Source organism: Anas platyrhynchos, chromosome 20 (assembly GCF_047663525.1).
Source record: "Anas platyrhynchos isolate ZD024472 breed Pekin duck chromosome 20, IASCAAS_PekinDuck_T2T, whole genome shotgun sequence".
In the NCBI taxonomy this organism is placed as follows: Eukaryota; Metazoa; Chordata; class Aves; order Anseriformes; family Anatidae; genus Anas; species Anas platyrhynchos.
The window spans coordinates 2,566,572-2,590,863 of NC_092606.1; the positions used below are offsets into that span (position 1 = coordinate 2,566,572).

Genomic DNA, 24,292 nt, shown 5'->3' on the forward strand with positions numbered 1-24,292 from the left:
CCTTGAGGTACCAGGGATTTCACCAAAACTTTTGGGTAGCCAAGTAATGTAGATCGAACCTTAAGTAACCAAACAGCTCACAACCTAGGAGGAAGTAGTCATAAAGCTAAGAGAAAGTGCTGCTATTCCCCTCAAAACTATTTGATATTGCAATTTAAAGTATCTTAAATGTTCCTGAGTTAAGCAAAATCACAGATCTGTATTTCCTTTTATTGGCACAGACAGATTAAATTTTGAAATACAGACATGAGTATTAAATCTGAGGTTGACCTTGAGCTAAAGAGTAAACTTTACATCATGAGAGATCTAGTGTACTTTGTACTTTATTAACATATATCTGTAAACACTGTGGGGTCTTGATTGATCTTTGGTATCTAAACATTACATCATAATTAACAACAAATCCAGAAATATATTATAAATACATGAAATAATAGTACATTAACCTAAAGGACAGCAATAAATTGCAACGCTTAGCATAAACTTGAAAACCACTAATGGGCCACTGTGCAGTTTGTTTATACTAGAAGCAGTCAAGAACTCTGCGCAATGTACAGTAACAGTGTGGTGGATAATAGCAAGTCTGATGTGATAATTTATATTTTCTTTTCATGGACACACACAGCTGATTTTTCAAGTGATTTCTGAGAATGCTGTAGCAAGCATTCTCCTCGCAGCCTGTTCCCCTGCTTTCTTCCAGTTCTGCTGAAGAGGAGTTAAGGACTCTTTTGTGCTGCACAGATGGGTTTGTGCTGTTTTTTTAAAAACAACATAATCGTAAGGATGCAAACTAAAAAATGAGTATTAAAACGGAAACAGACATTTCTATTATGTAGTACAGTGAGATACAATTTTTCCTCCAGCATCTCATGGAACCGTCCTCTAAAATGCTCTCCCAAAAACATGAGAGGGCATGGGGTAGACGTGAGTGACAGCAGTGATTTAAAGAGTTGGGCGGTGACATTGAAGTACCGGGGAGCCTCTGTGTGTGTCTGCCCTGGGAAAGCGGCTCCGAGATGTCAGTTTGCAGGGAGATGGGCAAAGTCCCCTCAGACCGCCGGGGTTTCAGGGCAGGAGACTCTTTGGCAAGGAGCAGGGAACTATACAAAGTTTACTAAGCGAGATAGAAACAGCTTGTGTTGGAGGCATGCAGCAAGTCAGCAGAGGGAGAAAGGAAGAGAAAAGCTTCTTCCTTGAGGCTGGGACAGACAGTTGGGGAGATCAGAAGGGAAACGGAAAACTCAATCTAAATTGAATACCAAATATTTGGAAGACAGGGATGTGTGCAAAGGCGGCAGCGTGTAAAGACAGATGTGGCCATTCTTCATATTACCAGAGATTAAAAATAGGGCCTTAATTAGGATTGGAAATACATTCCAGTAGGCTTAATGATTTTATCGTATTAATGATTTTTCTATTATAATGGAGAATGGCAATTTGTATACGGTTGGGAGGTTTGATTTGGACTGGTACAAATCGCCCCTTTAAACTGCAGGTATTTAAACCCTCCTGGTGCCATAGTTTTTCTCAGACTCCACAGCTTTGGGGTTTCTTTTTTTGGCTCTCACTAATCCCCGTGGGGTCTCTAATCCTTTTTGAGCAATCTATTAAGGTGAAACACTTTGTAGGCAAACGAGGAGCTCTAAGTGCTGTGACTTTATGTCAGTAAGAGCAGAATCACTGAAAGTGCCAAACCTGTCAGATTTCAGGGAGATTGTTTAGCCATATCGCTAGCAGATCGTTTGGATATGTCACCGTAATTGAAAAGAGCAGGTGTGTAGCGCTGTTTTTTAGTTTATCTATGTAACGTTGATGAAGCATTTTGTGCAGTGACAGTCTGTCAGCCAAATATCTTGTCACAAGTCACAAGACTTAAATCCTTTTTTTATCTCAAAGGCTTCAGGGCTCAGTTGGAAACTTGCACTTTGATGAATACTTGCTGCTTTTGTCTGGAATAGCTGGAATGCATTTCTGGAATATTTGTCAAGATTTTATCTGTGTTTACTCCAATTTGAGTACCTAGTGTATTGTAAAACTGGCTTCAGTGAAATCTTAAAGAATTTTATTTAGTTTATGCTGTTTAATAATATAATGAAAACTAATCCTTCATCTATGTTTGTTTGCCGTGTTAAATCCCACTTCTCTATGTAGTTCTTTTTAGTCAGCTTTTACCTTTAAAAACATTTTTGGAAGAATTGGTTTAGGATTTTTTTCTATGATAAATCATTTTACCCTAGACTACTTGTTTTCTTGAGTTGTCTGCCAGTATGGGGCTGGAAACAAAGTTTAATCTCGCTTGTAAAGCATTCCTCAAGGAGCAAGAATTTGCTTTCCATCAAAGTGTTATGTAAAGCACACTTAAAAGAGAATGAAGTCCTTCTGGGGTTCATACCTGAGATCCATGCAAGGAGTAACTACAATAGAAAATACTTTTCCTGTATTTCTATATTTGCTTCAAAACCAACCATTTTAAGCTCCAAGTAATGGTTGTATTTCTCAAGTGATAGATAAGAACTCATATGTAGAAGAAGAAACCTAACTAGGCTCTTTCCTGGGACTTTAATAGCTGAGCTGATCAATGAAGTTTGTTACCTGTAAAATTGAGTGATTTTATAGAGAAAAATAGCCAAAGTCATTAAGTTTATTCCTGACAACATTTTAAACCCAGAAAACCAGAAGTTTTAGTTATGGGACACCTGGATGGATGGTAGTGCCACTGAGGGACAAACTGAGTAGCAGGATCAGAGACCATCAGAGACAGCTTTTGAAAATCCTGGCCATTGATTTGGGGTTGGTTAAGTTACATGATATGTAGGACATGGTTTTTCTGTTAACTTTAAGTACAGTGTTGGGTGCCAGTATTTGTCAAAATCAGGCCCAGGGATGAGATGTCTCTCTTGTTCTCATCCCTCCCTTTTCCCCCTTGTGGGCAGTTTCTAAAAATCAAAATAAGCAAGCAAATAACAAAACATGTAATTGAAATGATTTCCCAACTCTTTTTAGAACTAAATTCTATTTGAAAATTACATCAAGTCATTGTGGCTTTATGTAGTGCTTTGCATCCTGGGATGTTTTGATAAGTTCAGGCCTGTTTAAAAGAAAAAATCTCAGAATATTTTGAAAAGTGCATAAGGGCTGGAACTGGGTACTGCACTGCAGCAAGGTTCAGTCGGTATTTATGAGAAAAAATCAAGTTACTGCCGACACTTAGTCTTTTTATTAACATTTCCAATTAAGATTTGTCTTCTGTTTAAAACATGCTAGTCCATTTCCTTTCAGAGGTGCGTGTGCATGGATGACTACATTTCCATTTCACGTCTCAATTTTCTAGGTACAAGATATCTCCTTCAGCCATGACTGTCGCTGGGTTGTGGTCAGCACGCTGCGGGGCACTTCCCATGTCTTCCCCATCAATCCGTACGGCGGCCAGCCCTGCGTCCGAACACACATGTCACCCCGCGTGGTGAACCGCATGAGCCGATTCCAGAAGAGCGCGGGGCTGGAAGAGATCGAGCAAGAGCTGACATCTAAACAAGGAGGACGCTGTAGCCCTGTTCCAGGCCTGTCAAGCAGTCCTTCTGGCTCACCACTCCATGGTAAACCCCTTTTTTCTTTTTCATCTCCCCCCTGCGCTGTCAGGAGAACCTTCCCTCTGCGTTGCTAATACCCTTGTCCTCCAAAACACTTCAGTTCCCCCTGCCTGACACGCAAGGGTTCGGTTCCTAAACACCATTGGAGATGTTGACCTAAAAACCTCGTCTTCCAGCTTCTCAGTAAAGTAGTATTTGGTAACAACCTGAAAAACAGAAGCTTTGAATTTGCTGCATATTGCAGTAATTGATTTAGTTCATTGTTTACCCGTGTAGATTTTGCCACTAAAAACTGAGTTTCATAAAGTGAGGTGCTGCAACTGTTACGCAAAAGTACTTGGGGTGTGCAGATGTTACAGGAATGAGCCAAGGCATAAATACTTAAGAAAGATAGCTCTAGTTTTGCAGCCTACTTAAGTAAACTGTGCTACCACAGATGTGTTAATAATTTCTACTCTAAACTGAAAGTTTGGAGGTCTTCAGGATTCTTACTGCTCATCCACGTGGATGATCATGAAGCACATCTGGATATCCACAATAAATACTCATCAAGGAGAAATGTGAAAACTAGACAATATGAGGTTGAGGACATAGGTTTTTGACCGCCTTTTTGTTGTTGTTTGTTTTTTCCTTTTAGCTTTTTTTTTCCCTTTTTTTTGGAGGGGAAGGGGACAATGTGACAAAGTAATGTACATAGGGAAAAAATCATAGGAAGCTTAAAAACCTTAAATCCTCCTCCTGTGGTGTGCATGCTTGTTTTTGCCCTTCTCTTTGACGAAGCCTTAACTGGAAGGCTTGTTTGGATTCAGAATTTGCTGCATCCTTACCTCTCCTTTCTGAGAGTAAGTCACAGCTTCCATCAAAGTGAAAGTTTAAATACCAGTTTGGGATGGCTAGCCACATTTCTCCAGTCTAAAAGTATTAAAAATCACAAGGAACAGTTCCTCTTCCCTAATTATGAGTAGGATTAGAAATGCTTGTGAAACCCCAATTGTGTGCTGTCATAGTCAGCATCTTTACTGCTAGAGATAACCTTTGTGAGATTTCTGAATGAGAGGAACATTTTTATGGCTTGTTGATTATTAAGGGGACAAGAGTTGTCTCTCAAGAAGCCTCTGTGTTTTCTCCTGTGGATGTTTCTAAACCAGGTTTTCTGCATAGCTGTTCTGGAGCCACGCTCTTCTGCTTGGAGCCACTGGAAGGCACCCAAACTGTTCTCTCTAGTTTCCTTGTTGGAGATATTTGTGTATCTACCATTGTAGTTTCCTTCTCTCTCATCATTGTAGAGCAGCTCAGCACGTCATGCTTGAAACAGACTTGGGATTGCAATAAATGTTTACTACAGCACATCCAATCCCTTCTAACTATTGACATCACATAGAGGAGGGAAGGAACTATCAAGTTGTGTAGCTTTCATACAACCAATTCTGTTTCCTGTCAGGGGAAATTGCAGTAAATTGCGGCCTTTACAGTACTGTTAGATACATTTGAAGTTTTGAATAGTTTTCACATTTTTTTAGAGAAGAAACATCAGTTTCATTTGCTCTAGAACCCTCAGTGATGGGCAGGTTTTCTAGGTGGAAGAAAAACATGCATGGGCCAGGGTGTTACTGAGGGAAAGGGAGCAGGATGCATGAATGTGTCTCAAGAGCTTTAAGACTTGAAAAATCAGAGTTTTGTTAAGATCCCTCTGCAGACATCACTGCTCTATTTAAAGAATTTGCTGCATTTGAAGGCCACTCATGGAACTGAGAATTAAGGCAGGCAGGTAACTTCGTGCAGCTTGTGCTCATTGCTTTTGTAAAGAGTAGAAGTTGGGTATGTGCTGAGGCTGCTTGGTGCTAACTTGCAAGCCTTCATATGAAAATTTTACATAAGAAAGTGATGGGAATTGTGTGAAAAACGTTGATGTGAAAAAAGTGCATGTACATATACATATCTTTATACCTACACTTACACACACACACACACATGCTGTTATGGAGATGACAGATCTTGTTGATACATGGAGGACAAATAAAACAGAGAGAACTTGGTATCTTTCTTGCATATCCAGGTGGGTTTCTTTTAACACCAGCAGCTCCTATCCATCTACCAGGCTTGGCATAAGAGTACGCAATAACTGTAGGATTTTATACACATGTTGTTGTTTAAATGAGATAATCCAGAGCACCATGGTGCTTTACATGAAAATAAGAGTTTTTAGACTCAAAGCGAAACAGTTGTCTTAAAAAAAAAAAAAAACAGAAAGAAAAAAAATGTTTGAATTAAAATAATCCATTTGGTAAAATCATTTCAATAATCTTTTAGTTTACCTAACTGATGGCAGGCAGGATATTGAACCATATTATATGCCTTTTATAAAAACCTATTTATCATCCACTTGGAAAAAAAAACAACCGAGTTTCACTGTGGCTTTCAGTGGAGGGATTTCGTGTATGTGTGTGTGTGGCAGCTGGATTAGCCAGAGACTCTGGTAATTATTTTAATTTGTGAACTAAGATGGGTTTACACAGATTGTAACAGGTCCTTATCATATTATAATGTGAAATAATTATTTTTTGGAGGAGTTAGGGCAGTCTGGTGACAGGAGAGCAGATGAGTCCGCAGAACAGTAAAGAGCAGCTTTGGGTTTAATTCTTAGCTTTACTTTTAACTTGCTATGTGACCCTTGGTAAATTTTAATTCAGCTGATTTTGTCTATCAGCTTTCTATTTTGTAACAGAAGAATAATAAACTCTGTGTTCCCCATGTATGGAATTATTTAAAGTTTGTAGTTTCCTTCAAGAAAGACTGTTACTTAATCATCCCCCACCTGTTTGCAATGGAAATACTAGCACAGACCCCGCGAGCATGTCCCGGAGAGCACCAGTACTCGGGCACAAACTTCTGATTACTGACGGAGTCAGGAGGCTGTGATAAACTTGTTTTATTTCTGGAGGATTTTTTAGTGTGGAGTCTTGAAATCATGGTTTTCCTCTTAGATCCTTCGCAATCTACAAAAGTGTTCAATAAGCCTTAAGCTACAGAAACTGCTGTTAATCCTCCTGCTGTTATTTTGTTTCCATTACAACAGCCTTGCTACAACCTTTGGCCAAAAAAAAAGGGACTTCATGAGCAAAATACTGGCTTGTTATCTTCCGTTTTTGATTAGCAATTATACTCCATTGATGTTAACTTGTGATTAGCTTTTGTTCTTGTAAATATTTTCAGAGTTCAGACTTTGTAATATTTTTCTCACTTGTTTTTTTTAACTCCTAGCTTCAAAATGAAACTATTTGCTATGTATATAGTAGCAAAGCAATCTATTTACATTTTGTTCCCAGTCCCCTACAAACTGTTTACCCACACAATGTAAGCCTTTATTGGGGGTGGAGATGATTTCATTTCCAAGTGAATCATAGTTTGGCTTTGTTCTTTTTTAGCAGAATGAAGCAAACTCTTAAATAGGGGATGACAAAGAGGTATTTCCTTGCACCTTTTATAACGAGCACATATTTTGTGTGGGTTCTTCTGCCTGTTAATCCAGTGAAATTATATTTTTGTCATTATATTGAGTTGCCAGAGTGCATTGTCAGTAATACTTGAGTTATTAGGTTGGGATTTACAACATCAGTTGGTTGTGAGGCTGGACGTAAGAGTAGAATATGGCCTTATGTGACCTTTTAACTTGTATGAAATGAGGGTGGTGGTACTCAGCCACCTCACATGTACACGGTGTGCAGTAAATGATAACTGGTTAGAGCAGGACCATGCCCACAGATTTATCCCCTGTTATATCTCCAGTATATCTATATGTGAATAGCAAGAAGCATTTAGGCATAAAAATGCAATGCTTTAGCTGGAAAAATGAAAGCTCTATAAAACTCTTACTATTTTCATTCTGCAAATGAAAAATTACAGGTATGCTACTGACATTATGCCTTGCACCAGCAGTAAGTTAAAGTCTGTCTAGCTCTACCCAGAGTGTTCCTGCTGTTGATTGCAGGGTTCTCCATAATCAGAACAAACTAGTAAGTTGTGCACACGTTGAAACCTTTTTCTGCACATCTTGGCCTACTAAAACATTCAATAATAATCCAGTACCCTCTGAATTTGTCTTGTCACTTAGTTGGGGATTGAAGTATTTATTTAGATGGGACAGTTTTGCTGAAAGACCATTCCTAATACACAGTTGTTCTGTTTCAAATTTAATACCTATGCTGAAATGCAGTGCATAAATTCAGAATTACGAAAAAGCACGCTGCTCTGTGTACACTGCACTCAGACTTGGATTTAGCTCTTTAGAAATATTTTAGTGCAGCGCACTTTCCAGTGGAAAATCTTTTTTAATTTTAAAAATAAAAGAAGTTCTCCTCTCCCTTTTCCCTCCTGGCGATCTCAATGCGATTAAAATCCAAGCATAAATCTGGAAGTTCGATAAACATGCACTCCGCGATGCTTTAAATATTTTCGTGGTGCTTTTCACTATTTCCCAGAGCGAAACTCCTTTTACTAGGAGAATTCTTATGGGAAAGCGGAGTTGAAAGCACTGACATCACCAGCCCTTCCTGAAAAACAGATTGGTTTCCTTTAAGTAACACTCACTTAAGAAACCACCTATTTAGAGCGAGGCGGACGAAAATAGTTTCAAAGCAAACGAACGGGGCTGATAACTCGCGGGGCAGGCTCTGAGGCCGCTCCAAACAACGCGGGCAGCGCCTCCTCGGCGGGCCCGGCCTCCACCTGCGGCCCCGAGGCCTTTCCCGCTCGGAGCCCGGGGCCGGGCCGGGCCTCGCCTCCCCCCGGGCCCGCCGCCTCCCCGCGGTGCCTCAGCGCCGGGGCCCGGGCGGCTTCCCCGGCTCGGGGCCGCTCGGGGCCCGGCGGCGGCCGCTGCCCGCCAGGGGGCGACGCGAGCCCGGCGCTGCGGGGCCGGGGCCGGGTGGCCGCGGGCAGCTCCGCGCTCCTCAGCGCCTCGGGAGGGGTCGCAGCGCCCCGAGAGTGCTTGAAGGGGTCCCCGGGTGGGCTCGGGACGCTTGGAGATGTCCCGGGGATGGTCACGGCTTCCATCTCTCGCTGCTTCCCCTCCTGGCTCCGGGGGTGCAGGCAGGAGCCTCCAGAGCCCCGCGCTCGCCACAGCCCCAGAGCTGGGCAGAGGTGGGAGCTGCTGGCCCCAAGCCCGCTGCTTGGAAATGAGCTGTGGCTTTAGCTGCTTTTTTTTTTTTTTTTTCTTTTCTTTTTTTTTTTGGTAATGGATGGAGAATCAGTGAAGTGAAACAAGTGGGTGGTATATTTTGGATAGTTTCTGAAGTGGAAGGAAAAGATCCCTTCCCTTCAAAGAAGTAGGGAAGTAGACTGATAAATTCTGTCGCAAGGGAAGTTCGCGGCTGTGCGTAAAGTGTTTCAGAAGTGGGCTTTTTTAAACAGCGTTGATCTGAGACTGGGGCAAATGTATGTTTGCTTTACGTTAGAAAAAGAAGTTGCAAGTACTGCAGATAAATTGAAAATTGAAAGAGACTGACATCAGAAGGGAATTGCAGTTCTTGAGATATGAAGTGTAAAAATATATGACTGAGTGATTTAGCGCAGCAAATGCCAAAGCAGTGGTCAAAGCAAACTGTTTCAGAAAGATTGTGGGTAGACAAGCAGAGGGGAAGTAATAGGTAGTACACAGGAGACCGCGATGTCAAAGATGGATCGAGAGGTGAAAGGGAGGTGGAAAGGAGAGAGGAGTTGGATTACCGCAGATGTGAGTGTCCCACTGAAGTTTTCCTGTCAAGATGGATGATTTCAGTATTGGGAACATCAAGCTGAAGACAATTTCTGTAGGGTCAAGTGTTGTCGGAGGCTGTAGTAAGGGAGTTCAAGGAGATGGTAACCAGATTTTTAAGAGTTCCTCTGTAAATGATTTGATAAAATTACATTTTTGGATTCTATTATTTATCAATTGCTCCACCAATTATTTCCTCCTGGTTTACAGTAAAGCGATATTTTTCCGTCTGCAAACGTCACCAGTTAACCAGGTGTATAAAAGGCAAACCAGCGAGTTTCCTTCTCATGCATCGTGTGTAATGAAGATGTACTGCAGTTCACGCATCTTTTTGGATGGGGTTCTGCAGTTCTTGCCAATTGGCAATTGGTAAGTAGCAGTGGTAGTGATGCACCAGCAGGAGTGTGCTCCCCTGCATTGTGGCTTCTCTCTGTGCTTTGTGTGACAGAGGACTGGGTACACTTGTATACAGCTGGGCGCCTGCAGAGCTGAACTGTGTTCTAGAGGAGGAATGAATGTGATCAGCATAAAAGCAGGCAGTAAGATTGAACTAACAAGCCAGCTGAAAAGAGCTGGTCACTAAAGGACTGGTGCAGGAAAGGTTTATGGAATGGTCGCTGGAGAGATTTTTTACTTGGGCAGATAATGATCGGACAAGAGGTTTTAAACTAAAATAGGGAATTTAGGTTAGATGTTAGGAGGAAATTCTTCACTCAGAGGGCGGTGAGGCCCTGGCACACATTGCACAGAGAAGCTGTGGGTGCCCCATCCCTGGAGGTGCTCAGGGCTGGGTTTGATGGGGCCTTGGGCAGCCTGGGCTGGTGGGTGACATCCCTGCCATGGCAGGGGGTCAGAACTGGGTGGGCTTTAAGGTCCCTCCCAGCCCAAGCCTTTCTGTGGTTCTGTGAGTGGTGTTTGTGTCTGAAGTAGCAAAGTGGCAAGGGCTGGGAATGGGCCAGGAGAAGAGAGGTCCGGTACAGTGGAGACAGCATGGGCCAGAAACTCGGTGGGTCAAGGAATATCAGGGGCTTGAGGGAGCTGCAATCAGTGAAATGACAAAAAGCAGCTTCACCCACCTGACACAAACCTGTCATTTGGTTGATCAGAAGGTGAGGAAGTAGAATCTAGAGGTTGTCGAGGCCATAATCAGCTAAAGGAGGCTTAAGTGTTGGAAGTGTTACATGACCGGTGAAGTCTGGAATGAAGGAAGGTGAAACCACGTGAAGCTCTGCGTTAGTAACCAGTGAGGGAAAGGAATGGGAGAGGAGCTGGTGGGAACAATCATTTTATCTGATGGTCGTGCTGAGTTTGAGCCCAGACACCTTCTGCTTTCCCTGGCAGTGGGTTCTCCAGGGACACAGCCACTGGTGCTGCTGGAAGGGAATCCAGGACAGATCCCTTGTGCCTGCAGTCCGGATCAGGTTCCCTGTGTATATGATCGGTGATTGATTATGCAGTAAATGGGTGCTGCTCTTGTTGTCTTTGAGTTTATTATTCTTAAGTAAGGCATTTAAATCAACTGTGCATTTTTGGTAGTCTGAAAAATGTAAACACTTTATGGAAAGAAACGTAAGCATTAAGATTGGAAATAAAATATACTTGTATCTTTTAAAAGGTTTATCTTTACCCTTAAATATGCTGATTTGGCTTATTCTTTTTGCTTAGTCTTTGTGGGCTGTTAAAATCAGTTGCTTTTTCCCATCTCAAGGAAATGCATCTTTGACACTTCTCATGACCTGAGTCACGATGCTGTCACAGAGCCAGAAAACATCCTTAATGGTCATGGGTAAAAGAGCAGAGCTGCCGAGGGTGTGTGGTGGGTGGAAGAGCGAGAGAGATTGCTATGGTTTGCTTCAGTTCCTATTCTATGGGTGTTTCAGACAAGCCATTTATTATAATTATCCATGGATATTATTATGAAGTTCTCATATGCAGTGGTTCTCAAGGCACATTTTTGTTCACACAACTTGGGATAAATACTGTGCATTCAACCTGGGTTGAATTCAGACATTAAAATACTTGTGCTAATTGTTGCAGCCAGAGCAAGGGAAAATAAAATAAAGGTAAAAAGGTGCTAAAAAAAAAGATAATAGTCACAGATGTATTAACATGTAGTTTATCATAAATACTAATGCTAGTAAGCTAAATTTGGGCAAAGGAGTGTTTTTAAACTTCCCCATCTCTTCACCCACCACAGCTGCATGTGGAGGTGTCCTTCAGAAATTCCCAGACTGGTCACTTGCAGTTTCTAACACAAACTGACCAGTTTTTCTGGCTGTGCAGTCTCAATGGAAAAAAGCTACAGTTGTAAAGATCGTTTTATTCTGTATCATTTCAAAGAGGAGCCTGAGACCCAACTTTTCTGAAGTTCACAATGCTGAAGTGCCTCAGAGTCACCCCTGAAAGAAGGCTTTGAATTCAGAACTGTGTTGATGTGAATCCTGACTGGTGGACGTGGCGAGGAGGAGGAGTGCCTGCTTGTTTTCTTGAGCTTTTCTCGAGCACTTCAGCAGCAGACAGTGTTAGTAAAATTCCTGCATACAAGAAACCAAAGTACCAGTGGGACTTCACAACGTCCAGAACCTGCCTGCATGATAACCTCGTTAGTGGCATGTGAAGTCTGAGCCCACAGAGTCCTTTCCTTGGAAGGTTTCCAAACTCAAGTCCAGTGCTGCGGTAGCTATAGCTGCACAGCTTCTGCTCCAGAGTTGGTTATGGCCACACGTTGGGGAGGATTTGTAAAACACCCCATAGCTGTACACCTAGTAGTTAGAAGAAACCAGCCTTGCAGTCCATTAATCTGTGAAGACGTGAAGGTGCAAGGCTTACAATCGGGATGGCAGCCCTCTGTACCCCTCCCTGCCTGTGCCCGGTGTTTTCTGGAGATGGCCTAAGAGCAGGAAGGCCAGTTTGGCTCATTTTGCTGGTAACCACTGTCTGGAGCAAGCCAGCTGAAGTGTTAGTGCTGCAGCCTGCTTTATGGCTATGCAAAGCCTGGAGCCAAGTGGCCCGATTGCCAGCTGGCAATCAAGTTTGGTTGTTTTGACTTCAGGGAGCATTTTGCCCTTAAATGGTCTTGAGCTTAGCACCAACAATATTTTTAGTTAAATAAATCCTGAAAGATGGTTACGAGGCCAGCCTTGTATGTGTGGTGGAGGGGTTGTTTTCTAATGAGATGCTTGGAAGCACCTTTACCATGCAGGTCTTTGAGCAACTTTAACGTAACATACCGGTATCTGTACAAACGAGGAGGGGAAGTAGCAAGGGAAGAAGCAGGCATTTGTTTCAGATTTTCAAGGAGACATTTTTTACACAAGGCAGTTAAGATTATGGATGTCCTCATAGCTGCTGGGGAGAGGTGATGCGGGGCTTGGGACGCCATCACTGGTCTGGTACAAGTGGCTTCTTCTCCTCTTTGACTCCTGTGGTCCCCACATGCGATGTCTTTTCCATGCAGGAAAAGAAGAAATGCACATGGAGGTAGGCAAAATGGCGAGCCATGCATCGTTAATGGTAGAAGTAAATGACAGTTCAAATCTCAGATAGAGCTTAAGGTTAAACTGTGCTTTCATAATCCATTTTTGGACAGTTGACAATAATGGGCAGCAAAGGGGTCATGGCAGGTCCTTCTCCTAACCCTTGCCATGGCCAAGAGGAGATTTTGGGTATCAGTGGGACACTTCGTAACTGAAGGACAAAGTTTCGAAACAGAAGGTAGTGAAAGAACAGAGAAACTTCAGGCAGAGGAAAGGAATGTTTTGAGCAAATTTTCAGATTTTGAGAGGAAGGCACTGATGAGAAGTTGGAAGGGCTGAAGTTCAAGGAGCTTGGGTGAGAGGGCAGAGGACACTGCCTCGTCTGTGTCTGAGCCACTTGGACTGGTGCTTGCATGCCTCAGCAGTGTTCTGACTTCGGAGTGTGCCTGTCACTATCACATGCCTTGCCTGCATGCGAAAAGAAAGTTCTGCTTTCTTAGGATAATCATGAGATTTAGTGCAGCTGTGTTTCGAAAGGTTCAATATCAAGCAGTTTCCAACATTATGAAAACAAACGGCTGCATTATTTTCTCCCATCAATTTGAATGGAATCAAGTTAGTGATAGGTTTTGGACTTGCACCAGTTTAGCTGAGAGAAAAATTTGCTCTAAGTAGCTGAATCCTGTGTGCATACATGCTGTAACTGATACATAGTATTCATTCTTTAATGGGTTTAATCGTGTTTGAAATATTGACGATATGGGTGTGAAATGAAGCTAATTTTGGTGGGATACAATTCAAGGAAATTGCAATGTAACTTTAATTCAGAAGTGATTGATAAGTGAAATAATTAAAGCTTCCTGACTTTTTCTGGGGGAATGTGTAACACTTTACTAAGCAAGACAAAATGCGTTCGACTGAACGAAACAAAACATTAAAGAAGAAACCCACTTGGGCAGTAATTAGTGCTGCCACTGAGTGTGCCTCTCCGGACACTGTTGGGTTTGTCTGTCAGGCTCTTCCAAACGACGTCTGCACGCCAGCATTGCTTCCGCAGGGTTCTCTATTCAGGTCACAAGGCAGCGTTTCTCACCAGGGCGCTGCTGTTTCCTCTTCCGACTGTAGTAGATTACAGATTATACTGGAACATGTCTGAGAAAAGGTCAGAAAGGAGGGTGAAAGTCTTGGAACCGTAGCTGGGAAGCTTTCCATTCTCATCCGTGAAACTTCTTGTATTGAATCAAAAGCAAAGCAAAATAAACTACCACATACACGACACTTTTGTTTTTCCTGCCATTTTCTGTTTGCCAGTTAGAAAGGATTTTCTTTCCCTTGCATTATATGATTAGTGAATGTTTAGTTGAGGAATCTTCAGTGTTACACTTAAACAGAAATAACGGCCAAGCACTGCTTGTTTTCTTAGAACTCGGTTTGCACAAGATTGCATGGCCTCAAGTTACTGCATTTTTATTTACCAAATTAAAGATGTTTATATGTAGTGCTAATGTCATTAGTCTACGTGGTACGCTTTGAAATGTAGTCTGTTAAAGACTGTAAGATACAAAAGCTAATCAAGTGGGTTTTGAATTTTAATGACATTGCATTACTGAGCTTTTTGTATTGGAGTAATGGAAGAAAAGAAACAAAAAAAATCAACATGGAATCATTTTACTATGCAGCTGAGAGGTGCTCAATACCACTTTAGTTTTTCATGTAAAGTGTATAGAGAAACTAAAATGCTTGTGATCATTACTTTCCTACCAGAAAACTCTGTCTGGGCCAAGTCCTGTTTGCCTTGCCTAACAAGGTGAAAGTTCAGCATGCAGGAGTGTCTCCCAACACGGGAAAGAGAAATGCCATATACAGTTGAAACTGCCAGGGGAAATTTAATGGGTAAATTTATTTAATTTCAGTTTGGTGGTAAGTTGCTGTTTGCATCCCTTACGTGTTTGGGTTTTAAGCTGAATTATGAATGAAACCTTTCCATCAAATTGGCTGAGGCTTCTGCCCGCATGCAGGGCTGTGGTACAGTTGTATTAGAGCTAGGTTTGAATACTTATTAGTAATTTGGTCACATTAGTGTGGCACCATGAACTGAAGCCCAGGGCAGAGCTGGCAGTGCAGCTCCACCAACGCAATTCTTTCAGGAATCAGTGAAGTGTCTTCACACTGCTGCTTGTGCTGTGCCGGAGCCATAGGTACCTGCCCTACTGTTTTTTGATGTATTTATGTCATCAATAGCTGCAAAACTTGGGATGTTTTTCTTCGTCTCACTTAAAAGACCATCTCTGATAGCAGTATCCCAAAGTGCTCTGTTGAAATGCTGACCAATTTAAAACCTGGCCTGAATTCACCCAGGCTCTTAGTTGATCAGAAGAGTTTACTGCATTAATTTCTTTCAGTTGATTGAATACCGAAGTATTACAAACTAGTAAGTCTACAGTATTTACTCTGAAGTGTAGCTTTAATTTCATGTCCAAAAATAATTTCTAAAACTTACAAATGTGTGATTTGATGTGTTTAAACCTCACACTCACGCCTTCAGAGTGTATTACAGTTTAACAACAGTTGGGCTAATAACACTCCCCCATAATCCTAAAGAAAAGCCAGAGCTGTCAACAACCAAATCCTGTGGTGGTGAGGGCACCTCGGGGGTGGCCGGGGACGCTTGGTGTCCCTTCACATCGGACGCGGGGCCGTGAGGGCAGAGGCACCAGGCCGAGGCATGGCGGCGAGGCCCGGCGCCAGGCAAGGCCTTACCTGGGAGCTCCCACTGATGTCTTTTCCACAGCTGTCCAGCTTTGTCACAGACCAGTAAATCTTGTGAAGTTTATTTTCCTTCGAGCATCTGTGTTTTATAATGGTGCTTTTAATTTGTTTTTTCGCTGTCTGCTGGGATTTCTTTTGTCCGGCACTTTCGGGCCTCCCTTTTCTTGCTGGTGGAAGTGAGCCCGTTAATGATGGCTGGCTGGGGAATACAGCCCTGCGTGGCTCACAGGGCCGCCTGCGCCCTGCCTGCAACAACAAAGCCCATTGTTGTTTGCTTTCTTCACTTCTGTCTTCAAGTTAATCCATTTTCCCTTTGAGTATTCGTGGAGTAAAATATCTGGAAAAGCGCGCCTCAGGTTTTGGAGGGATGGTGTATTCGCTGTGTGCTCTCAGCAAACAGGTACAAGGACGGAGCTAATTGATTCTATTCTCCGTGCCTCAGCAGGCAAAGTTTATCCAGCCTAATGCTGCACTTGTAAATAAATCTCTGCTTTCAGATACCAGAGCCACAACATCCTTGGCTCTTTGCAAGTTGTGTGCTTGATCTCTGGCTGCCAATCCGTTAGTAAAATTAATAAGAGATTTGCCAACAGCTTAAATTGAGACTTTTTTTTTTTTTTTTTTTTTTTTTTTGCACTGGATGTCTAAAAGGCTGAATTAGGATTTACTGTAGGAGTTTTAGATTTGGGTTTAGCTATGATCAGAATTGTGACCTCGAGTCTGTAATATTTGAGTGTAAATCATGCAAGTGCTTTTTTCTTGTGGCATCCTAAGCTGTGCCCCAAGCTGCGAGGGAGTATAGGTAAATGCTTGTAAATGGGGAAAATAAACCTTAGGCTGAACTGGCCTTGATGTATTCCTTGCACAGCTATTGAACTGTTGTCTGAAAACCTCTTTCATGGCAGCTACTGGAAAGACAAGTACTTGACCAAAAGGACTTGCCTTGGTGTCCTCAGGGCTGCTGATATCATGGTCTGGCCGATTACCAAGGGAAAGTGCCTCGTTGCTACGGATGCTCTGCTGAAAATGTTCTCACTGGTTCTTGTGAGGGTACATTTACCATGAAGCTGTGCTGCTGGTGTTTAATTTTCTCCATAGCTCTTGGAGTAGAAAGTATTCCTTGCGTAGTCTATATGGTATGATTCATGTTTAACTTGCAGTACACAACCAAGTTAGCATTTACAGTTAAACTGCCAGTGCTGAATGGAGTTACTCCATTGAAGTTATAATTCTGGGGCTTTATTCTTTACTAATAAACATATTTCCTTATAAGAATTGCTGTACTGTCCATGTGTGGCAAGGTAATTTGAGTACAAGATTCTGCTTTTTGAAAAATATTTGATATTTCTAAAGGACTTCAGCTTATTTGCTGTGTCCTTCGACAGTGAATCAACAACTGCTTGAACTGTAGAAATAATGTTGATGCTTGACTGCATTCTTTGTGCTCTTCTGGCCTGATCCTGCAGTCCTGCACACACAGAACTCCCATTTACTGCAAGAGAGGTTTCCCAGTTCTGAGGGCTGCAGGAATGGAGGGTGGCTTTCATGAATTTAGGGATGGGTACAATATAAAATTACAGGATTTTTAAAGGACTAATTAAACATAATGTGTGAGACTGTTTTGTTCCAATGTTCAGACTACAACATGGCTTCTGCTGAATGTTCAGTAAAGTAACAGCCCTAGTCATGGAGTGCATTTACTGGCTCCCCAAGGCTATGCAGTTCAGAAGACAAGGATGTATCTGATAGGTCTGAGGCAACATACAATGAAGATGTAACAGCACAGAACATTTCCATCATAAAAACAGCTAAAAATATTTCAGTGAAAATAAAAGCACATTATTTTTGCTTTTTCTGTTAAGCCTGATTTTCTTTAACCTTTCTGCTCCATCCTAATATCACTGTAGTCAGGTTTTCAAAAAATCTGACTGCTATCAGAAATAATTTCTCTCCTTGCATTCCAACTTTTAATTTTTGATGTGTATCACTGTTAATTGCATTTATTTGCAATTAGGTAGCTAAATGTTGCTGCAGAAATCATGGATTGGCAAGCAATAGTTAATAGTTATTAATAGTTAGGTATTTGCAGTTTTTCCATTTGTCATGGCTGAATTTATTTTTTATCATGTTTGTTCTGTTAAGTGCTGAGCATTATGAGCTCTGCTTTAATTGATTTTCTTACTGAAGTTTGTAAATATCAGATTAAGCTACACATTTAAACCTGAATTGCTTGAACTCAGAATGTTCATTCCTTTGAAGAATTTTACATTTTGTTCCCATTCAGCATCTTTTTCACATTTTTTACACATTTTCAGTTCTCTCCGGATGCTTTCATAGATTTTTATTTTTTTTACTTTATTTTCTCATGTTTGAGCCTATAAATGTGTAGGATGTTATTACTACAATTTGTATTTTTAAAAACTCTTTTAAGTTTTTTTTTTTAATTCAGGAATTTAAACTTAATCCTGACGTTTTCTGAGTATCCTCAACTGCCTTGGCATTCATCAGCTTGTGTGGAAATAAACCCATCCTCGTGTAGGAAGGACAGCTGTAAATGCCTCACTTTGCTGCGTGCAAATACCCTATTGAATCAACTGGCAATTTTGCATATGGAAAACTGCACGATGTGGGGAGCAGAGGGCACCGGGTAATTAACTGAGCCTTAGGGTGAGAGAGAAGACTGTGCCGACACAGTCACTCGCTTCAGTAGTTGATAATTAGTCGTTATATTCCCAACAAGTAAAAGAAAAGTTACAGGCGTTTGGAGCCCCGGCTGTGGATGGGCTCTCTGTGTGCTGTGTTACTGCAGTTGCTTCTGGTGATTATAGGGGAGAGAAACACTTCCAGAGAGGCCTTGATTACATGCAACAGTAACTAATTAGACAATAAAGCAGCTAACTATTCGTACTCTTTTCTACAAGAACCAAGAATGCATTATGAAACTAATCTTTAAAAAAAATTAATTGCATCTCGGTCTTAATTTAAAACTGAGTGTTTTATTTTTTTTCCCCTTTCCTGTTTCTTTTTATTCCAAGTTGGTCCAGGAAAATTGCTATTAATGAAATCTGCTCTCTGAGACTTCAATCGGCTTGTTATTCATTAAAGCCTTGCTATTTCTCCTAAAATGTATTGACCAATGCTCAGGGCAGATACTTAACACAAAATACACTTTGTAATTTCATCATTTTTGTTATTGTGCTTTTTTAAGATGCAGAGGTCTATGGACTTTGTAGAAAAACAAATAAAAACCCTAAGCTTACAGTTACATAGTATTAAAAGAAGGGTAAAGGAAGCATTGAGTGTCTTTAGGATGATGAGACATTCATTAAGATTTTTCCGCCTTCCTTTTCCTATTTTCAATCCATCTGAAGTACCATTAAAGCTTTTCAGGCAGCTTCCTGTGAGAAACCCTCTTCTGTGCTGTTTTTCTTCCTTGAAAAAAGGTGGCTGCTCTTCAGTCAGATTGTATGGATTTGGCCTGGGATTTGTATAATATCTGTGTAGAATGCATCAGTTGTTTAGGAACCTAATTCCCAATATGGCTCCCTTTTGATTAAGAACAAAGCCAGCATTTCACAGCATTATAGGAACACAGAAAAACAAGTTAATGATCTAAACCTTTTAATTCATGGTTGCTTGTCTATTTAAAGTACTTTTGATTCTGCTATAAACAGACTGGCCCCTTTTTTGTTTAACTTCTTTTCTTTGGTTTCTTCACATTTCTTTCTTTACTGTCCATGAAATTTGTAGCTAGTTTCCTTTTCTAACTGAAGAATGAAAGGTTGTGACTACAGAATGATACAGAAAGTAAGAAAGCATATCTAAACTGGGCGTATATCCAGCGCAGACCTCTTTGAAACAAGCTAAATTTAGGGTTGTTGGGATTTTTTTTGTTATGTTTTCCCCTTCTCTTTTTGAATACCTATACTTTGTTTTATTCCACTTTTTTAAATGAATGTCAAGTTAGTTACTTTTGCGATACTTGCTTGATTTTTACATGATGCTTCGTATGGCTTTATTTTATGTAGTTACTCGTGGTATTTTCTTTCTTCCTTAGTTCAGCAGATTACTATTCTGTGTGCCTTTATCCATAGAGACAACAAGGGCAACTTTTTCAGAACTTTCAATTACCACCACAGTATGAGGTACTTCAGGAAAATAGTTCCCTTCCAGAATATTCTTTTTTTTTTTTTTTTTTTTTTTTTTTTGTCAGAGAATTGGAATCTAGAGCCTGTTCTTCAAACCAGACTCTAAAACTTTTTGGTGAACAAAACTGCTGGGCAAGCAGCAGCGGCATGAATAATTCCCTTTCTGTGGAAGGGGACCTTATTCCCTGTATATAAATAAAGGTTTGCTGCTTCCATTGTCGTCACGTATTTTTTTCCTGAAATGAAGATGACTTTTTTAGATTTGCTTTTGTTTACAGTGGGAGCTCATTATTTCTTTCTTTTTTTTTTTTTTTTTGGCAATGGCTTATTTCAGGCACTTGTTAGAAATTATAAATGAAGAAAAAAAATCCACTAATACATTTTATTACGTCTGTATCCCATCAAGGTAAATTGAACAGCCAAGACACTTACAATAACTTCACAAACAATAATCCTGGGAACCCTCGACTCCTGCCTCTTCCAAGTTTGACTGTGGTGTTGCCTCTTGCTCAAATCAAGCAGCCAATGACATTAGGGACCATCACCAAACGCACAGGGTAAGTGGATGTGCACGAACCTTTCTTAACCTTGTTATTTGTAGTTTATATGAAAATAATTTCCTTATTTTTATACCTGTTTTTATTCCTTTTATTTTACTTTTTATTCCAGTGGTAACAGAATAGTTGGGGGGGGGGGGGGGGGGGAGAGTGCATAAGAAAAGAAAAACAGCAACAAAAAAGAACTTAGTAACTCAAAAAAAAATTCAGGAGCATTCTTTTGGATGGGTCATTTTCTTGCAGTCTATCATATGGGAAACGCTGGATGCTGCCATCAGAAGTTTCACACCAGGAATTGGTATGAAACATAAGCAGAGCTGTATTCAATCAGAATAAGTTATGGTTTTACTTTTTTTTTTTTTTTTTAAAGAGTTTGTTTATTTTGATTTCCAACCTTCTCAAGCAGAGATGATTTTTGACTATCAGAAATTGAAGGACAGTAAGCCAGGCTGTGTATAAAGAGAAAACTTAATCCTGATGTTTTCTTGACCTTATTTTTCTTCTGAAGTGACCGTTCTGTACTATGAAATTGATGTGTGGACTTTCACTCCAGAGCCAGTCACACTTCGCTACTTCGTGATGTGCCATGATAAAGCACTTCAAAATGCTTGTTATGAAAAGCTCTACTGAATATATACAATATATATACATTATAATTACAAAGAAGATTCTGTGAGTTTCATAAACCATAACAATTTTCAAGTTAATTCATGCTGTTGAACAGTTGATATTTTTCTCTTGCTAAATTCTAAATTTTAAAGTTTTTGCAATTGATCCATAAAGCTAGTAGGCGATTTTTTTTTTCCTTCTCAGTTTTTGGTACTTCAAATCCCTGAATATATTCTAATTAAAATTTTTAATTCTGATTTATGCATTAATTTACAGACTGCTTTTATATTAAAAAAAAATAAAAATCAAGTTTGTCTTGTTTGACTGTCTCAACAACTGAGAGTCCTACAAGTTAACATTTCCCTGTATCTTGGCAAATGGGTCCTGGCACTGTCTTGCTTCAATTGTTCCTTGGTTTCTTGCTCAAACACTAGTAGTGAAGTGAATTTTACCTTGTGTTTCATGACCTGGGAAATATTTTTCAGAAGAGAGCTCATGGAATATTTCCTCTCTCCCTGAGTAATTCCCATATTCCATGTTTGAGTGTTCAGAGCATTCTGTTAAATCCGTTATTGTTTGCTTAGTGCTCTAAGCATGCATGATGAGGTTCTAAAGCTTACATATGTATGCACGTATGTACATGTTTATCTCTATGTGTCTATCTAACAATCCAGTCCTGCTCTCACCGCTGTAAACAGTAGGCTTTTAGAACCAAATCATGAGCTGCAAACACTCAGTTGTCCAAAGGAACGAGGCTGTCTGCAGTTCCTGAACTTCACAGATAATTGTAAATAGGACTTGGTAAAGAAGTAATACAAGGGTAATGCTGTGATTTATTTCTTCCACAGATGCATTTCAGTTGCTTATATTTGCATTTTTTTTTCTGCTTACAGTTTAAACACAGGCAAGGGAAGTGTGTTAGCAATCAGATGCATTTTGAAAGTAAAGAAGGGTGTGATTTTGGATGAAGACAAGAGGCGAGCTAGGTTCAAAGAAAGGTTGGTGTTCATGGAAATAAGTAGCAAGTTACAGAAAGGAAAATAACAGAAAGATTTCTTGAAGATTACAGTCAGAGAAGAGCAGAAATGCAGTCTCACAGAAATGGAATAGGAGCTTAGAACTAGGTAGGATGAGATGCAGAAAATAGAAAGCCATCTGATGGTCTGTAAGGGGAAGGCATTGTGATAGGAGAAGTGGTGAAGGGTGATGATTTAAAAAAATAATAATCACCACTGCAGTTTTTGAGTTACTAAGTTTACAGTAGTAACTCATGCAGCTGCCTTTACAGAACTGCTTCTTTAATATAGTGGTGATACCAGCAAACTTTACTATGACCATAGTGAATGTAATAAATCTGCATTTTGGATTTAATATTTTATTCTTATTTATCTCAAGCATATTCAGAGAGTGTTCTTATTCCTAGTTTTCTCTGACTAAATTTTACCACTCACGAACTGTCTGTGTCCTATTATTTTGTATAATTTTTAAAATTAATTAAATTTAGAATACTCAGTGAGGCTTATATAAGGGGAGGAAAAAACAGTCATGGGAAATACCCTGCTGTGTAAATAGAGTTTTTATGAATGAGGATCATAATTTTCAGTGAAGCCTGTGTAGATGTGTAATGCTAAGCTGAGAGCTTCCTTCATTTGTTCTGCATCCAAAATATTTGATGAAAGTACACAAAATTAACATGAAAAGCTGTATTTATAAGGCAGGGATTTAAGAGGAATGCCTCGGATCCAAGAAGCCTGGCATGCCTAAAATGACCAAATTGAGACAGCAGCCTTAACTTAAACCTCCAGGGGGCAAAGCGTGTGTTTAACATATTTAACATCTGCCCTCATATTTCTGGAAACACATAGCAATGTAAGTCTGTACAGTGTAATATTTAGACAGGACAGGGACCATCTGCCTCACTCTGAGAAGTGTAGGAGGCATGTATTACTGCAAATGGCAACAGACAGATGTATTTACACCTACATGGTCAGCACCTTTAAGCACTGCTCCAAGGAAACAAGGCTCTTCTTTGGAAGCAGCTGCTTAACCTTGTGATTGTGCAGCGATCAGAAAAGGAGACGGACTTGCAGTCGGTTGGCTTTTACAGTCACCATTCGGTGGCCCTTAAAGCAGATTCCTTTTCTGTTGCTGCTTTGAAAGAATTAAGCAAGACTAAAAGAATATCGTGTAATTACCACTTCTGGATTTGTCCATTTTATTTGCTTTTAGCATCTGAAAAGCTGCTTTAATACTAGACATTTTAATTAAGCTTTGCAGGTTTTATTAACCAAAAAGTCATGCTGGGTTTTGTTTTGCCAGTATCCAAGACAGCAAAATATTTTTCAGGTAAAAGGAGGGATCATTGCTCTTAATATTATTTGCTCAAGCAGAGCTGCAAAGCATGTCATTTTTCTTGACAAGTGGAACGGCAGTAAATTTTTTAAAAGTGTTTGCAGTAGCCCTATGGGAATGAAAGGCCAGAATCTGGAGTCTTGTCATTGCTGTGCTGTTCATCACAGAGGCTTTTTTTTCTCATGTAAACTTGTGGGTTTGGGAACATTTTCTGATCACTCATTAAACTCTGAATCTGAATACAATTTACATTCTCAGCACCAGACATCTCAGAGCATTGCCTCCCTTCTTGCCCATCACCAGTGCTTCCTAGTTCCCTGCCCTCTTTTTCTTCCCTTGCTTTTCCCAGTCTCTCACTGTAATTTCCCCACCTTTGTGAAGCACTTCATTTTGGTCCCTATATTTTGTCATCCCATTGACTCACTTTCCTGTAGTTTGTACTGTCAGCACTTTCTGAGAAGCAGATAGGCTTTCCCAAAGGGGCTCTAGCACTAATGAGGGAGGAAGCATCTTATGTTTTAAAGATCAGGGGGTTGTAAGAAAGTAAAAGAGCTAGATTTAATAAGTCTTTATAGATCTGTGCCTCAGTTTCCCTTTCAAAATTTTAATAGTAATGCTGAATTCTTTCTCAAGTCTGGTGAATGGGTTAATTCATTGCTCATTTAACAAAGAGCTTATAGATTTGAAAGGGGAAGAACTGTATGATCCATCTCATGCTTGTCTATAAAAGGCAGTGTATTAGAATATGTTAGAAGACAGCTTTGTGCTTTGCGATAGCTTTATAAGCTTGCCTTGTGTTTGTGGAATGAGTTGTAGTTTGTTTCCAGTTTGTAAGAATGGGGGGGACACAGACGGACTGTAATAGAAAGGAGAGAAATAAAAGATAGAATCACTGCCCAAAATGAAAAACTGTTTAAAAAGTTGTCTTCTCTGACAGCAGCATTTGTTTTAACTATCTCAAGGGGTATGATCATTATATTTGTATCATACTTCATTCTCTAATTCATTATAGACCTAGTGAAATGCCAGGATGTGACCTGCA

The 24,292-nt window shown here is 40.4% G+C and overlaps 1 protein-coding gene across 15 annotated transcripts in view; it reads left to right on the forward strand.

Moving 5' to 3' along the window:
* The window catches only part of BCAS3 (BCAS3 microtubule associated cell migration factor), a 353,580-nt gene that overhangs the window by 108,624 nt on the left and 220,664 nt on the right, over positions 1-24,292 (forward strand). For all 15 annotated transcript variants that reach the window (XR_011804336.1, XM_038165977.2, XM_038165973.2 and 12 more), the window contains exons 15-16: positions 3,332-3,596; positions 20,139-20,289. Coding sequence is in view for 14 of the 15 variants with exons in the window: in XM_038165977.2 (XP_038021905.1) it covers positions 3,332-3,596; positions 20,139-20,289 (416 nt within the window). In the remaining variant the exon portion in view is untranslated. The remainder of the gene's footprint in view (positions 1-3,331; positions 3,597-20,138; positions 20,290-24,292) is intronic.